Source organism: Coniophora puteana, assembly GCF_000271625.1.
Source record: "Coniophora puteana RWD-64-598 SS2 unplaced genomic scaffold CONPUscaffold_9, whole genome shotgun sequence".
Taxonomy (NCBI): Eukaryota; Fungi; Basidiomycota; class Agaricomycetes; order Boletales; family Coniophoraceae; genus Coniophora; species Coniophora puteana.
The window spans coordinates 1149987-1165478 of NW_006913061.1; the positions used below are offsets into that span (position 1 = coordinate 1149987).

Genomic DNA, 15492 nt, shown 5'->3' on the forward strand with positions numbered 1-15492 from the left:
TTCATCCGCTAATAATACTGAGAGTACCGCTCCAGTCGCGAAGTCAGAGGCATCAGCTTCTACTCTCATTGGACGGCTGTTGTCTGGAAATGCGAGTATAGGTGCTGAGGTAAATGCCTGTTTTAACTCTTTGAATGCGGCGTTCTCCGTTGTTCCCCACTCCCACCTCTCATCTTTTTTTGTTAGGTTATGCAGTGGTCTAGCGATCTTGCCAAAGTCTTTGATGAATCGGCGATAGAAATTTGCTAGGCCTATAAACGATCTTACTCCTTTTGCGTTCTTGGGTGCGGGCCAAGAGGTGATTGCTTCGACTTTGTCCGAATGCATTTCCACCTTTCCTTTTCCCACCAAGAATCCTAGAACGTCTACTTGTTCTACCGAGAATGAACACTTCTCTGGTTTTATGAACAGATCGTTGTCTTTGAGCCTCTGCAAGACTTCTTTTACTTTTTTCAAGTGGGCGTCTCTGTCGCCATCTTTACTGAATATAAATATATCATCTATATATACAACCACACAATCGTCCATATCGCCCAGTATATCGTTCATCATGTTCTGGAACGTAGCGGGTGAATTACATAATCTGAAATACATTACTTCTGGTTCAAAGGAGCCCAGAGGCGTGGTGAACGCTGCCTTCCACTGATCCCCATCTTTGATCTGTACGTTGTTGTAACCCCAACGTAGATCCATTTTGGTGAACAGCTTCGCTCCTTTTAACCGATCTATCAAATCCGAAATCAACGGAATTGGATAATTATTTTTAACCGTCCACTTGTTTAAATATCGGTAGTCCTGCACCATACACTTTTTACCGTCCTTTTTAGGGATGAAGAACACAGGAGAAGTCTGCGGAGATTTGGAGGGCCGGATATAGCCCTTATCTAATTCTCCCTTGATGAACTCTCGGATCTCTCCTAATTCTTCTTCCGAAAGGGGAATAAGCCTTCCCTTTCTGGCGGTAAAACCATCCATGAGCTCAATAGCGTGATCCCATGCTTTTCACTCTGGCATACGTTCCGATGCAATTTTTGAAAATACCGATAAGTACTCGTGTAAGGTCGGAGGTACCAAGGCTGCGGGATCATCCTGTGTTTCCACTTTCTTGGTGTCCAAATTGTCCTCGATCCTGCGGATGATTCTATAGATAGTTTCGGCAGAATCAATCTCCGAGTCTTTTTCCATCTTCCTCCACTTGGGTTCAGGCCACAGCTCAAAGCAGTTGTGAGGGCACCGGGACATTTTGACATCGCCGGTTTCCCAATTGATTTCAGGGTTATGGTGCGCTAACCAGTTGAACCCTAAGATCATGGGCATTTTCCCAAGCTTTGTTACTTCGAACTGCGCCTTCTCTCTATGTCCCTTGTATTCGATCACAAGCTCCAAGGAATGCGTGATGCTTCCTGACGTATTTTTGGTGCCATCCACATTGAATACCGTGATGGGGTGTTCCTTCCTCGTGAACTTGAAGCCCTGCTTCTTGCCCCAATCCCAATCTATAAATAGCCCAGTGGCTCCGGAGTCGAGTAACGCTGAGCAAGCGATCTCGTGATTTCCTTGTCGCACAGTCACGGGCATAAGTATTTCTCTGTCCATATTGTAAGTCCGTATCAATTGTACAGGCGGGGATTTTATAGATATAGTGTCTATCGTAGCTAATTTTTTATGTATTTTTTCTAACGGGGAATTAAGCACGGGTTTCCCACCGCCGAGCTGATCATCGCGAGGTTTTTCGTTTTCAGGGGCCTTGGAACTCTCCATACATCGGCTGGTCACCGGAGCGGGGGCCACACAGGTCTCACCCTGCTTCCAGCTGTCCCCAGTGACATCTAGATCTGTTCTGGAGCTAGCCCCTACTGTTGCGTGGGCGACGTCTGACTGAGGATAAATACTAGGCACTCCCCTACTTCTTACTTCTCGCTGCGCGATCTCAGACCCCCCTTGGGTATGCATGCCCTGGTGGGACGTTAAGTCCGCTTCCGGGTCTTCTATCGTACACTCACCGAGTACATGGTACCTATTATAATTAGAAGTGTCTTTCAATGCTACACTGTCCGAATGGTTTGTAGAGTCCCGATTACCCCGCTCATCGGAGCTCATTGTTCGTTTAAAGATTCGTAGTCCTTAAAATAGGCCCTGGCGGCCTCGAAGTCCATGTCCTTTGTGGCTGCTTGCCACCGTAACGGGGTAGCATTGCTACCGTTTTGTGCCTCTGCTGTCTGAGGCTGCTCAATCTTTTGACCTGTGTAGGGGTCGTATAACGCACGGGCTTGGAAACCCGTGGCGCCCTGCTGTGGGCGACTTTCTCCTCTCCTCTGCTGCTGCGGCTGGCCGCCTCCCTTCCTTTGAGGACAGTCCCGCGCGAAGTGCGGGCCTTGGCAGGTGAAACACCCTCCTCTAGGGCCACTACTAGACGACGCTTGTGTCGCCCCGATGTCCATCAGTTCGCCCATGTACGGCGGTGCCCGATAGTTTGTCGTTGAGGTCAACGGCTTCGGTTCGTAGTTGACCCTCCTCTTCCCGATTGCGATGTTGTACTCCTCGATTCGGATCCCAATGATGCGTACGGCGGCGTACACTTTCTTGAGATCCGACTCGTGTTGACCTCCCACCCGGTAGAGCTCTTCCCGGATGGGGTTGCTCATGTTCTTGATGAGCAGGTCGATCGCATGACCATCTTCCACCTTGCCTTGTTCTTTCAGGATGAAGAACTCAGCCAGCCATTCCTCCACTCTCCTTTCTCCCATGCGGAGACCCAACAGCTTCTTCCTTGCCCAGTCCTTTGTTGAGCTTGGAAGGAAGGCTTCCGAGATGAGCCTGAGCATCTCCTTCTCGGTAGGCCATGGTTCTGTACCATCCTTGTACAGATCAATGTGGTATTGGGCCCACTTGGCCGGGATTTTGCCCTTCATCCGCGTGAGGATGGCAGAGGATTTATCAAAGTTTGTTGGCAGCGCGGAGGCGTTGGCGTAAAGCCATAGCCCCATTCGGCTCTTCCAGGGAGCAAAGTTGCCAGGCTCTCCGTCAAAATCGCCGGGGTCCTTTACCCCAATGATTTTCTTCTCGATAGCAGCCGGACCAGGCTGCGCATGTTGGATGGCTTGGTATGCCGCCAACTGTCCTTGCAAGCGCGTGATTTTGGTTGCTTGAGCTTGGGCAAGGGTCTGCGCATTTATGCGTTGCTGGTCCAGAGCGTGCAGCTCATCTTGGGCATCGCTGAGATCTGACTCGAATCGGGTCTGCATCTGATTCAGCTGGTTCCAGATGGCTACTGTCTGCTCGAGGTTGAACCCATCATAGGGGGTCGTCGGAGGAGGCATTGATCGTAACAGTCCGAGTGTTCAAGACGAAGGATGATATAAAAGGATAAGTAAAGTAAACAGCGTCGGGCCGCTGTGACTCGGTTGGGGCCAATAGCCTTTCCCCACACCTGACTATAGTAAAGAAAGTACAGGAGATACTCCAGACAACAAGATGCACAGGTGACTTCTGTGTTGTTGCTGGCGCGAACGTCGATTGGGCAGATTGACCCAATGTGGGACTGCCATGGCCTGTACTGTCGCGATCGCATTCACGACAGCATGACCAGTCATGACACTTACGATTTACCTACATTTCACGCATCGTCGCTGAAGTTGCAGCTTCACTTCTTGGTGCAATAGGTCACATGACCGGCTACCTCAATAACCGGTCACATGACCCGGTTCGGCTACTATACATTACCAACTTACTTAATCATTCCATGACATTCCCGGACATTCGTTATAATATCATCATGATGTCACAAACGCGTCATCAACGCGTCATAACTGACATCACACATACGTCACTCCTTTACCATTAGTAGTAGTACCTCGCACTGCTTGGTCTGTGCGCACACAGTCGTTACCATATTAGTTAGTCTGTTTGGCTCAACCAAACATCATGTACTTGTATATAGTCTGAGCAATCTACGCCCCAAGACTCTAAGTGAGTTCTTGTGGGATTCCCTCCTAAAAGTCCTTTGCCTAGTCTTGCCACGTCGGCGAGCAGTCAACACTCCTCATCCCCGCCTTTACCTCTCGGCGTTGTCCTGTATAGGGCTTCGTCGTCTACTTCTTCGTGTAGATCTTACGTGTAGTTGGTTTCTGGGGCTCGCGCCTTAGGAGTCGCTCACAAAAGAACTCACTTCCCCTCTACCCCCTAAACCAACCTTGCTGCATTCCGGCGGCGTATTCGCCGGAGACAACTTTACGTACAGCCGAGAGTCGGCTTCTTTCGGGACCCCGTTTATACCTTTTACGTAAGAGCTGGGCACTAGGCCCTTAAACGTACCAGGGCATTAGGCCGGGTGGCAAAGCGCGAGGCAGGGGATACCGCGAGGTCCCTGATTGGCTAACCGCCACCTCATTACAATAGTTCAACTTCTTTGGCTTCGGCCGCGTCCTCGTGAGGCGCACTTCTTGTAGGACAGTAGGACAGTAATTAGCGAGTGCCACCATCCCGAGGTTCGAACGAAGTAGAGACCGGTGGTTAAAGCGGTCCTCAAAGACCTGCACACCACGACTCCTTCTAGTACAGCTTTTGGAGGCTTTGTGGTCAGGAACGACGTACCGGGGCTGGTCGAGCAACCTCCCTAAGGGTCCGCGTTTCACTCGAGAAAACTATCGAAAGATTGGCTACGCGGGTTGCACCTAGTCTATAGGAGCGGTATCACCCCAGATCCCAATTGGATCTAAGAGGTACCACCACGACGTGTTGCTTAGCACCGTGGAGAGCCCGTGCGCATCTTTGTGGACAGACAGGATTTTGTGAATCCTTTCAGGAGGTGAGGTACAGGCAACAGAGGTGCCACTTTGGGTTAATTTGTGGATCTCATAAAAGCACAGGCTATTTTTGTGGTTGTCAAGGAAGATATGGCAGTTGTATGGATTCTATGGACTCTAAAGATAAGCTGATCTTGACCATGAGAACATCCATTTTTGGGTGCGATGAGCCCAATCTATCAGCTGTAAGTGGTAATGAGAAGATTGAAAGCAGTCTGCTAAGTTCAGTGGTGTGAATACTTTCAGAGCTGCACTTGTTAAATGTGGACAGTCTGTATGTTGCTGTGCAATAGCATAATGGACCATACATCTGGCCTCTGAGCACTTGCTTTTCTGCTTTTCCTCTCCTCACTTGCTCTGTGCTCCCATTGTATTCACCACAACCTGCCATTTACACGTACATTCAATGAGGTGGGCTCTGCCTGTACTTTACTATATATACTTGTTTACTATGAAGTGCTAGTGACAAAACCAACCTTTTGAACCCTGTGTCTGCTCCTGAGCAGGCATCACCACTGGCTACTGAGGTGCCAGCCAACAGGGATGCACAGGATACCACCTCAGGTGTGCCCAATGATGGTGGGACCCCACCCTTGCTGTGAATGTTCTCAGCACCAACAGCACCCCATTCCTTGCTGCAGGCACCTCAACTGTTGCTTCCAGTGTTCCTGCTGGTTGTAGGGTAGCCTGCTGTTGAGCAGGCAGACTATGCAATACAAGTTCGAAGGGGATACGAAAGCAAAGTGCCAGAATAGAGGGGATGGAATATGAGGAGAGAGGCTTGGACTGAACTCAGGTTTCTGAGAGAGAAAGTGGGGCTGAATTCAATGCAGATTAACTACAACATCAAGCAATATTTATATGTTTTTGAAGCTAGCTATGAGTGGAAGAGATTATGAGTCAAAGGAATGCATGTACATGATGTTTGCAGTGGATGTCAGGGATAAGCAGAGACCATGAAAAGAGCACTAAAGAATTTAGGTACAGATCTTGCTGCAGGTGGAGTCAGGAGTCCAAGCGAGATGTTGAGGCCAGAGGGACAATGCGAGATAAAGTGTATGACACGGATGGTTGTTGATAATGGTCAGGGTCGAGTCGAAGCAGGCAGGTCAAGTCGTGGCGAAAGGTGTCGAAGCGGTCGAGATGTGGCGCAGGAGCCATCTAGGTGCATGCACAGCGCATCCCTTACACGGCAATGACACTCCAGCTGTTGCTTCCAATGCTCCCATGGGTGGCGGCACCCTGGCTGTTGCCTTGGATGCTCCCGATGGCAATGGCACCCCCAGCGCCAACACCAGCAACAATCCAAACCGCAAACCATCTGGTGTCACTGAGGCCCCAGATGCTTCAACTGGTGTTGACAATGACATAGCCCATTTTGCCCCTCCACACAGCCCTAACAACCTGTTTTACTATGTGGAGCTCCTCAAGTGTTTATGGACATGGTCACCATTTGAAAGCTCCTCAAATCACGGCTTGAGGGTTATTGTGTTGCACACAGTCAGAACTACATCCACACTTGCAACTACGTTGACAGTCACCAACAAGTATTTTGAGTTGGTACCCTGGTGAAACAAGTTTCCAACCCTATTCCAATTGATTTTGACCCTCACACTGTCAAGTTGCTCTCCTCCCTTGAGGAAACTTAGAAAAGATGCAAGATTGAAGCAATGAGATTGGAATGTTTGTTTCTTGCACTTGTTTCTCTTGGTCTTCTAATTGTTCTGTAGTTGATCAAAAACTGGCTTGACTATTGTGTTGAAATCACCAGACCACCAAGTTACCCTAGCAACAAGGACAACACTGTCTGAACTCAATTCATCAAGCAGATGTCTGGTGTCCCTCAGATGAAGCCCAAGAAACTTTTGGCCACTCAGTTCTGGTTAAAGGAGCACTACTCTACAATTGTCAAGCCCAATTTTGAAGCTCAGTAGGCAAAGGAGCAAGAGCAACTGAGCAAGAAACATCACTCAGAGTTCTGCAAAAAGCTCACCAAGTTGCACTTCCGTAAGTTAACCTTGAAGCAGCAGGATGAGTGGGCCAAGAAAGCAAAAGCATCTCATGAGCAAGATGTGGCCGCATGGCACACTGTGCTCAACACGCCAACTGATACTTCCCCTGAGGGGCAACAGTTGTAGGTCCACACACACAAGTTTTGTTGTATTTTCTGATATCATTCAACAGGGCTATCAATAATTTACCATTGTTTATGCAGCCTATTCTTAATGCCATTGAGGATGCTACTGGCATGCACACAAACATCCTCATTGGAGGACCAGAGCCTCAAAGAGGGCACATTAGCATTGTATTGTAAGTTGCTCATCATCAGAAGACTTCTTAGTCATAAACTCCATGCCAACTTCATATCATCTCTAGGACACTCCGTCCCACTTTCAGTCACTTCTAGTCCTCTTCCACATCCTCCTGCCCTCCTCCGGATGTCTTCTGTGACTTCCACTCCACTCTGATGTGCTTAGCATGCACTAGGACTTGTACTTGGGACTTGCACCTCAGTGCCTTGTTGTCTTGACACCCCTTCTGGATCTTCAGATCATTCCTGTTGACCTTTGTGTCCTCCCTCCTGACCTCTGGTCACCTCCTGTTCTCCTCCGGACTTCTACATTCCCCTTCCATGTTGCTATGCTCCCTATAACCTACTTTTCCACAGTCTTCGTAGTTTTGCGCTTCTTATTACTTCTCCATACTTCCCTTCTATCATACTTAGCTTCTTGCTTGTCTTTGTTCTAGCGTATCTTAGCTTACTCACACTCCCTCCAATGTATGTTCCCACAGTCTCCAAGATCTTGTAGCTGACTATGTAGCTTTGAATATCTTCCCTTACATATTAGTATTTTGTAGTTACATTACTTACTGTTTTTATGATACTTACATTTCTTCATACTTACATTTCTTCATACTTACATTTCTCCCTTTCTAGCTTTTCCTCCAGGTCCTCCAGGTCCTCTGGACCTCTTTGGTTACCTCCAACCCTGTGGAGTTATTCTCCCATGCCTCTGAAGCTTTGGAGCGCAACATAGATTTCTGTAGCACATTCCCTCTAGTTCTGTTCTCATCCTCCAGTTGGGATCTATTGGCACTGGTACTGTTGAAGGTGATCCTTCTTTTAAAAAATTACATAACAAAGCCCTTAGCTCCGTTGGGTTGGGTTTGCAAGATTCCCCTGCTAGGCACACTCGTGACAAAACAGCTGTCCAGAGATGATAATGACACTGTGTATGCAATACATGTATTGGAACACATATCATTTTCCAATCCCTTGACACTGCTCAGATGCACAAGCTCTTGCTTGGTCAAGTAGAGTAATAAGGTTTTGAGGTCAGGTAGTTCCTCCTTGAGGATATCATACACTGTTTTGTACTGATCCTCAGTCAGGTTCTTCATGAGAAGCTTCAGTATTATCCAGAGTGAATAATTGTTGGTGAGGCTATTGATGGAGGTAGGAGGATGGCAAAGATGTTTACAAGTAGCCAAGGTCATTCTATGGTGAGTGGTGTTGTCAATCATCACGTGACAGAGAATAGAAAATTACTGGATTGGTGAAGCTAAAGTATCAACTAATTCTGAATTATATCAAGTTTGATGAATCTGATCAAATTCTGGAGATCCTCAATGGTGGTTTGCTCCTCCATAACTTGTAGATCCTTGTATGTGTAGCCTGCAGTCTTGTGTACTTTGTTCTGCAGTGAAAGTTCTGATATCTGGTTGTCTTCCTCCTTTGCAGGCTCTTTCTCTTTGGTCAGGTTGTTGCTTCACCTGTTGGGATAACCACCACATGGATCACTCTTAACAGGAGGGTTCTGAGCTGCATGCATGCTCTTTGTTTTTGACTTCTGGTGGCAGCTTGTTGGCTTGCTGACACTGCTCCTTGCACTTGTCAAGCTCATCCTTGACAGAAACATATTCCACAGTGAAGGTGTCCTGTGTCAAGAATATTAATCAGCCATTCAGCCAAAGTTATTTCCTTCAAGACATGCACCTTGGCATTCTGAGTATGGATCTGAGCCAATACCAACTCACATGGAGGTGAGCTCATGTGTGTTGTCCTCATTCAACAGAGGCATACAAGGCAATGTCTAACAAGTGTTATAGATTATAATATCATGGTAAAAGCTAAATTAACATACCTGAGAATGAGCATCAGTCTGAAGTGTTCCCTTATGTGTCTGAGGAGCTGTATGGGTGCTTCTCATGGCCAAGCATGCATGAGAAACACCAGAACATTGTCTGAAATCAGCTGCAACACCAGGGGGTGCAGTCTGCTGTGAGGGTGTTGCTGCATAAAAGGTGTTGAAGATGTAACCACCTCCAGCCAGCTGCAGCCACATGTCTGGGTTGTGCTTGACCCATTGTTGTCTCATCAAACAACAAGCTCTGCTGCCAGTAAAGACAAGATATCAGTCACAGACACAGTATTAGTGGCTCAAGCCTGGTGGTGGTAGGCCCTTTAAGATGTTCTGGCAAGTGGAGTATGCCATTGCATGCTCTGACAAATAGTTGCTTGCAAGGAAGGTTGTATATACCTGGAGAGATGGTACAAGTTTCACTAGTAGAAAAACAGAGCTCATCTTCCTTGTTTATCAAACATGCATATAACTGACATTGCTTGTGTTAGTACCTGTGCAGATATGTGCTAGAATAATCTATTTGTAAGTGAACATACAGAGGTTTCGTGCTTTGTTGAGTGAGCTGCTCAATGGATTGCACTTACTTTAGAATGTGCAGTTGAAGAAACTAGAGAGGGATGTGTAAGTGGTCATACTAATGTACACCTTGTCAAAGGAGCATTGCAGCTAGCTTTTCTTCAGTGGGAACATCAGGATGCAGAGTTGTTGAAGGACACAGCTGGTGGAAAGCCTAATAGGCTCTTTTCTGCGGGACCAACAGGTGGTAACAGAAGTGCAGGTTTCTATTACAGCCAATCTAATGGCAGCGGATATGTTGCCCTAATTTTACTGTTGTGAGCAACCCTTAACTAGGGGAGTCACTGCACATGCAAACGGGAGAGGAGAGATTGAGATGAACTAACCCTAACCCTAGATGGGGCTTGGACAGAAGTAGATGCCTCAAGGAGAGAACTGGAGACTTAGGTTTATGAACAGAGCTAAGGAGAAATTCCAAAAGAACTCTCTTGGAGTTCTGGGTCATCAATTGCAGTCTTATATACTACTGGGCAGCTGTGCACAGACCATGTAACTAAAGGTAAGGCTCCTGCCTAATTAGGAATACAAAGTACTTAGTAATACAAGCACACCATATTGTGTGATCCTTGCGTCATATGATGTTATGGTCCAGACCCATCACATGCTTGGTCATGTGCCTGCTTATGTAATAGATAAGGCCAAAGCCTGGCCATGTCAAAAACAAATGTGATAAATAATGCATTGTTTGTCTGAGTTAGGGCTAGCAGGAGGCATTTTTGACAACTGTGCACCAATTTAACTGTAGCATGCATAACATCTATCTAATTGCAGTACAGGCAATGCAATCTAGAGCTATTATGTCAGTTTATCTAGCTGACTTCTATAGATCTGCTATCTTTGCCTTAGATGTGGGGTCTTTTCTCATGGGATACCGTGAGATAGACTTCCAGATTCCAAGTCAACAGTTCTGGACAGAAGTGAGGGTTATTTATAAAATCTGATGGTATTTGGCAAAGTGTGTTTTCACTGGGCATAAGGTTTTCCAATTCTAAGATTGAGATGTTAGTTCATCTGCTTCAGACCTTATTACATTATGGCAAGACTTCTTCATGTCCTACCTATGCTCCACTGAAGTCATCACTGATGCACATCTTGTTCATTTGTCTTCAGGCAGAGCCCTCTACACAGCCATCCACATGCTACTCTCTGAGTCCCTTTACTGTAGAATATGAGTGAACACTTATCATGCAAACAAGATCAGTGCTTTTTTTGGGCAGAATATATGCCAGGAGGCTTTATTCTTGCTTGGCATCATTAGGTGACCTCCCCACAGACTTAAATGTGGCCTCCCCCTTCTCACTAGGCTGTCATACAGCAATTGATCCAGGGTCCAAATGTTAACTTTTTGCCCAACTAATGATAACTCAAGTCCTTCAACATGATTGTGCTGCCAGGCTCAAGCACCATAGAGTTTTGATTGCTCTTTGAGGCTTTCCTGGAGCAACTTGATGGAGTCTTCATTGTCAGAAGTTTTGTCAGGCAGTGCTTCAAGCTGTAAGAGCTAGAAAGATATCAACTTGCTATTAGTTCAACAGCTATGACATGACCATACCAGTTTGTAGTTGAAAACTGCCCACCACTGCTGCATGAGCATAACCTCTAGTTCACCACCCTTGTGATGATTGTGCCTGATTCAAGCTAACTTGCTGTTATGTTCATACAGAAATGTCCAGTGGCCATATGTTGGGCTGCACTTGTATAACTGTTCTTCACAGTGCTGGCCGAAGGGGAAATAGGGGGTCAGGGGCAGATGCATGGATGCCCATGCCTGGGTGGATCAAGATAATGCTGCACAGCCTCATTGAGCATTGTCAGGCAAGATCTGGCGAGTACCAAGTATGTGAACTGCAACTGAGAACTCAAGTAAGATGTCATAGTGTCGCTGGAGATTACAATCAGGCTTGACATTCGAAAGCTGATCGAGAACTTCCGGGGCGGTGTGAAGATCTTGAGTGATGGCATGTTTGCGCAGTCGTGCTTGCGTGGCTGCCGTATATTTGGCCTGAGTCTTGGCAATAGTGGTGTGGACTCCAGATGGAGGGGCATCAGTGTCGGAGATGATACCATTGTGCTCCCAAGCTGCAAAAAGACCAACAAAGAGAACAGAGATGAGGTTCTTCCATTGGTCAGCCTTGATAGAACCTTTGCTGTGCAACTTCTTGCCGGTGGTGAGATCAACAGTAAGGTGAACATCATGAGAGACATACTGAGGGAGGTAGGCATGTCACCTCATGCGGCCATGTCAAGTTATCAAAGAACTCTTCAAGCCACTCAACAGGTTCAGTATGACGTGTTGAGTTGAGGAGTCCATGTCCATGTATGATCACCCTTGTGATGTGTTTGACCATGGCTTTGGGAAACAATGAACTTGACATTTACTTGCGGCATTGCAAGGGGCGCTTACTAAAAAATACGCAGTGCATGAAGTCAATGACAGTACTGCCTGTGGGCATCCATCTTGCGAGGTAATTAATCAGTGTCCACAATACTCCATGGTGTTGTCGAATGACTTGAGTTGAGACTTCATTGTCACATGATCAAAAAGTGTACTTGACATGTCTCCAGTCTTCTTGACATGCAGGATTGAAGAAGAAGGGATGCACAAGCAAAACTGACATAGCACAGCAGTCTGTGCACATAAATAGTTTGGGCGAGTGACTTTGATAGCCATCTGTACGTCAACCTGATGGAAGGTCCAAACAGTTCATCCATAAATGGGTGTGAACAGGCTTGAGCTCATTGTGATTGTATACCTTGAAGTTGATGCCTTGATTGAGTCAATGGATGCTGTTGACAAATTCGTCCATGACATTATTCTGCTGCTGTAGAGTGGGCTTGTGTGGACCGGGTAAGACCATGATGAGTATGATTTCTTCAGTGAGGTAATGAATAGAGTGCGGGTTGTTGCAAATTACAACATAGTATGCACCTGTTGAATGGCAGTCACATTTGGTTGCCTGGAACCTTAGACACTCCATGGTTGAGCACGTACTGATAGGGAATGGATGTAGAACATACCAGTTGATGTTGAATTGAAGGACACGGCCACATGGCAAGGAAACAAACTGCTGATTGAGCTTGTGCATGTCTATGTCTTGTATGCCAAACTCTCCTCTGTGTTGCCTCTCGAGTCCTGCCTGAATAGCTTGCCAGCCCCATCCATCATAAACGTTGGCCATGGGTCTAAACAGATCAGTGAAGGCTTGAAATCCAGTCTCGGGTGTTGGAGGAACAGGACTGGGCTCATTGTCTGGCCCACGCCAGTGTTAAAACTGCTCCCACTTGCCAGGTTGTAGCAGAAGTCATTGAATAGCATGTTCAAGAGGGATGTACAGAAGAAACTTGATAGGAGCTCTCTTGATCTTGCCACCTGCAAGCCACTTCTCCTTGTAGATGGTTCCGGGGCAGTCTTCAACAGTGCAGGATGGTGAATCGAGTTCAGCTAGAGTGGAGGGATGATGGACAGCCCAGCAAATGTCACACAAGCATAGATGGATGATGAAGTTGTCCATTGAGAGGCCCAGCCATTTGAGCACTGTAGGAACTGTACAGGCAAAGTCTGTCAAGCCTGGATACTCATGGCCAGGATTGTTTTGGGCAGCCTGGGTGATGGTGTTACAGAATTCTTTGAGGACAGACTGGGCGGGCATATGGGTTATGTAGTGTACAACAAAGAACAAATACACATTTGTACACATTGCGAATGCTGGGATGATCATTGAATGCACAGGGAAGTTCATCGTGAAAGAAGTCTTGTTTATGTACATCTGAAAAGTTTAATGTATCATCAAGAGGAATGTGGAGGACTTCATTGAGGACATCTTGAACGTATAGCTGCTCCCCTTCCTGCTCCTTCTCCTCCTCCTCCTCCTTCTCCTCCTCCTCCTCCTTCTCCTCCTCCTCCTCCTTCTCCTCCTCCTCCTCCTCCTCCTCCTCCTCCTCCTCCTCCTCCTCTTCTTCCCTGTGCATGGATGGAGACAGTGTTTGAGTGTGCACAAGATGTGTGAAGAACTTATTGTCTTTGCTAAAATCTCCTTCAGCAGCTTCATCCAGACTTGGATTATGTTGTCCAGTAAACAATGTGTCTCTCTCAGGCAAGTCTTGCTGCGATAATGAGAGTACCCTAAGGCCACATTGAAAAGATTATAGTCTAATGCAATTCAGCATACCTGGTGCTGGATATCATCTTCTCCAATCTTGTTGTTCCCTCCCTACTGACCTGGCTCCTCGTCCCATTCTTGCTGGTCATCTTTATCCATTGGTTTCCCAAAGTCTAGTGGTTCCAGAGCATTGACATCTGCATGCTCAACCAGTTCCTGCTTGAGTACCTGTGACGAGTGATGTGCCACTGCTATTGCATCTTGGAAGGTATCCGCCTCCCTGTGTGCCTTGGTGGTCCTGGGTTTTTGTGGTCTCCAGCCTGTGGGGTGTCTGCCACATCTGTGTAAGTGGGAAGAGCAAAGTTCAGACACAACAGGAGGTGCATTGGGACATTGCTGCGGATGATGAGTGGTGAGGACAATTGCGCGGGAGTCAGGCCCGCGTTAGTACTTGATCAGGCACAATCCTGCGTGGACATTGATCAAAGACACGTGCTGACCAAAAGCGAGGCATCAGCGGAACAATGTCAAGAATCAAGAGGTGGTCATAAGGAACGTAGTCAAAAATAAGGTCTGATGTCTAAGTATAACCAGCCCTCACATCCATAAGAGTAGTGGTGAACTCCACAAAGATATATAATAGTTATCTAGCTGCGTGTACATGAGTAAAGACAATAATGCACGGTGCAGTAATACACATGCCCTCCAAAGTGCGAGTAGACAGCTTGTGGGTGCATATTCAATACAGGTGCTTTTACTATCTCACGGTGGATATTTAATTTGAAAGTCCTGTGGATCAAGCTGCATTACTGTTACTGCAATATACTCCATTCCATTGCTACCGTATGGCTGGATCTGTAATACTCTGTTTGGGAATGTCAAGTATGTCACAATATATAATACAGTTTTGAATAACTAGCTGTAGCCCAGTGCTTAGCTTCTTTGCATTTATAATCTACAGTAACCTCCCAGTTACAGCCAACAAGAGTACTTTCAACTTGTACCTTGTTGCTGAAATGTTTATATCCTCATTCTGCCTCAATCTATACATTACCACCCTCATAGCAGGTTACCTCTATCTTTACAGGCCTTGCTTCAAAGCAAATTGGAGTGTATTTATTCATCTCTGCCTGCTTGTTACTGCTTACCAAGTCATATTTTATTCTTCTTAGGATCACCCAACTCACAACACTACTCATCCATGGGGTATCATACTGGTTGAGTCCTATGTACCCCTGACAAGCTACACCATCCCACTCTTGGTAATGTACCTTTTGGATCAATCAGTTGAATATATAGTAGTGTTGATTCTTTTGGTGAGATGCAGATTATAACACCACTTATGGTCATGATCCATGTCTTGCACAGGTATTTGTCCTTAAACCACAATGTTCCAAACACATGTTGCCAAACAGACCTGGGAAATGCTGTTGATACCTAAACATACCTCCATGTTCAGCCTTGTGCATTTAGAATGTCAATGATAGTCCGGTTTTTTCAGCTTTAATGCTCCAGTTATTGGAGGTATAATGGTCTGAGTATTTCAGGTACAAATACAATGCTCCGGCCATTGCAGGTATAATGCTCTGGCCATTTCAGCCACAATGCTCTGGCCATTTCAGGTATAATGCTCTGGCCATTGCAGCTACAACACGCTGGTTGTTGAAGCCGTCCTGCTCCGGTTATTTTAGCTATAATGCTCCTGTCATTTGGACCACCATACTCTGGCCACTGCAACCACAATAAAGTAGTTACCACAGGTATAGCACTCCGGTCATTTGAACCACAATACTCCGGCCACTGCAACTACAATACTGCAGTTATTACATGTGTAATGCTCCAGTTACTGTAGCTACAATGCTCTGG

General features: G+C 46.5%; 4 protein-coding genes across 4 annotated transcripts; 1 reads left to right on the top strand and 3 right to left on the bottom strand.

The window, feature by feature from the left end:
* Positions 1-2096: 2096 nt before the first annotated feature.
* Positions 2097-3320, bottom strand: CONPUDRAFT_155807 (uncharacterized protein; the record flags this gene model as incomplete). The annotated part of the gene is made up of 1 exon (XM_007772642.1): positions 2097-3320. The coding sequence occupies one exon, from the start codon at positions 3318-3320 to the stop codon at positions 2097-2099; it is 1224 nt and encodes a 407-aa protein (XP_007770832.1).
* A 2712-nt stretch (positions 3321-6032) lies between these two features.
* CONPUDRAFT_74633 (uncharacterized protein) lies at positions 6033-6739 on the top strand (the record flags this gene model as incomplete). Its single annotated transcript, XM_007772343.1, has 2 exons — positions 6033-6365; positions 6635-6739. The coding sequence occupies 2 exons, from the start codon at positions 6033-6035 to the stop codon at positions 6737-6739; spliced, it is 438 nt and encodes a 145-aa protein (XP_007770533.1).
* A 4183-nt stretch (positions 6740-10922) lies between these two features.
* On the bottom strand, positions 10923-11874 carry CONPUDRAFT_74634 (uncharacterized protein; the record flags this gene model as incomplete). Its single annotated transcript, XM_007772344.1, has 5 exons — positions 10923-11027; positions 11079-11154; positions 11188-11294; positions 11433-11732; positions 11755-11874. 5 exons carry the CDS (start codon positions 11872-11874, stop codon positions 10923-10925), a joined length of 708 nt encoding a protein of 235 aa, XP_007770534.1.
* Positions 11875-12303: 429 nt separating this feature from the next.
* Positions 12304-14689, bottom strand: CONPUDRAFT_74635 (uncharacterized protein; the record flags this gene model as incomplete). Its single annotated transcript, XM_007772345.1, has 8 exons — positions 12304-12455; positions 12519-12709; positions 12860-13164; positions 13292-13487; positions 13523-13649; positions 13746-13966; positions 14393-14491; positions 14631-14689. 8 exons carry the CDS (start codon positions 14687-14689, stop codon positions 12304-12306), a joined length of 1350 nt encoding a protein of 449 aa, XP_007770535.1.
* Between the last annotated feature and the right edge of the window lie 803 nt (positions 14690-15492).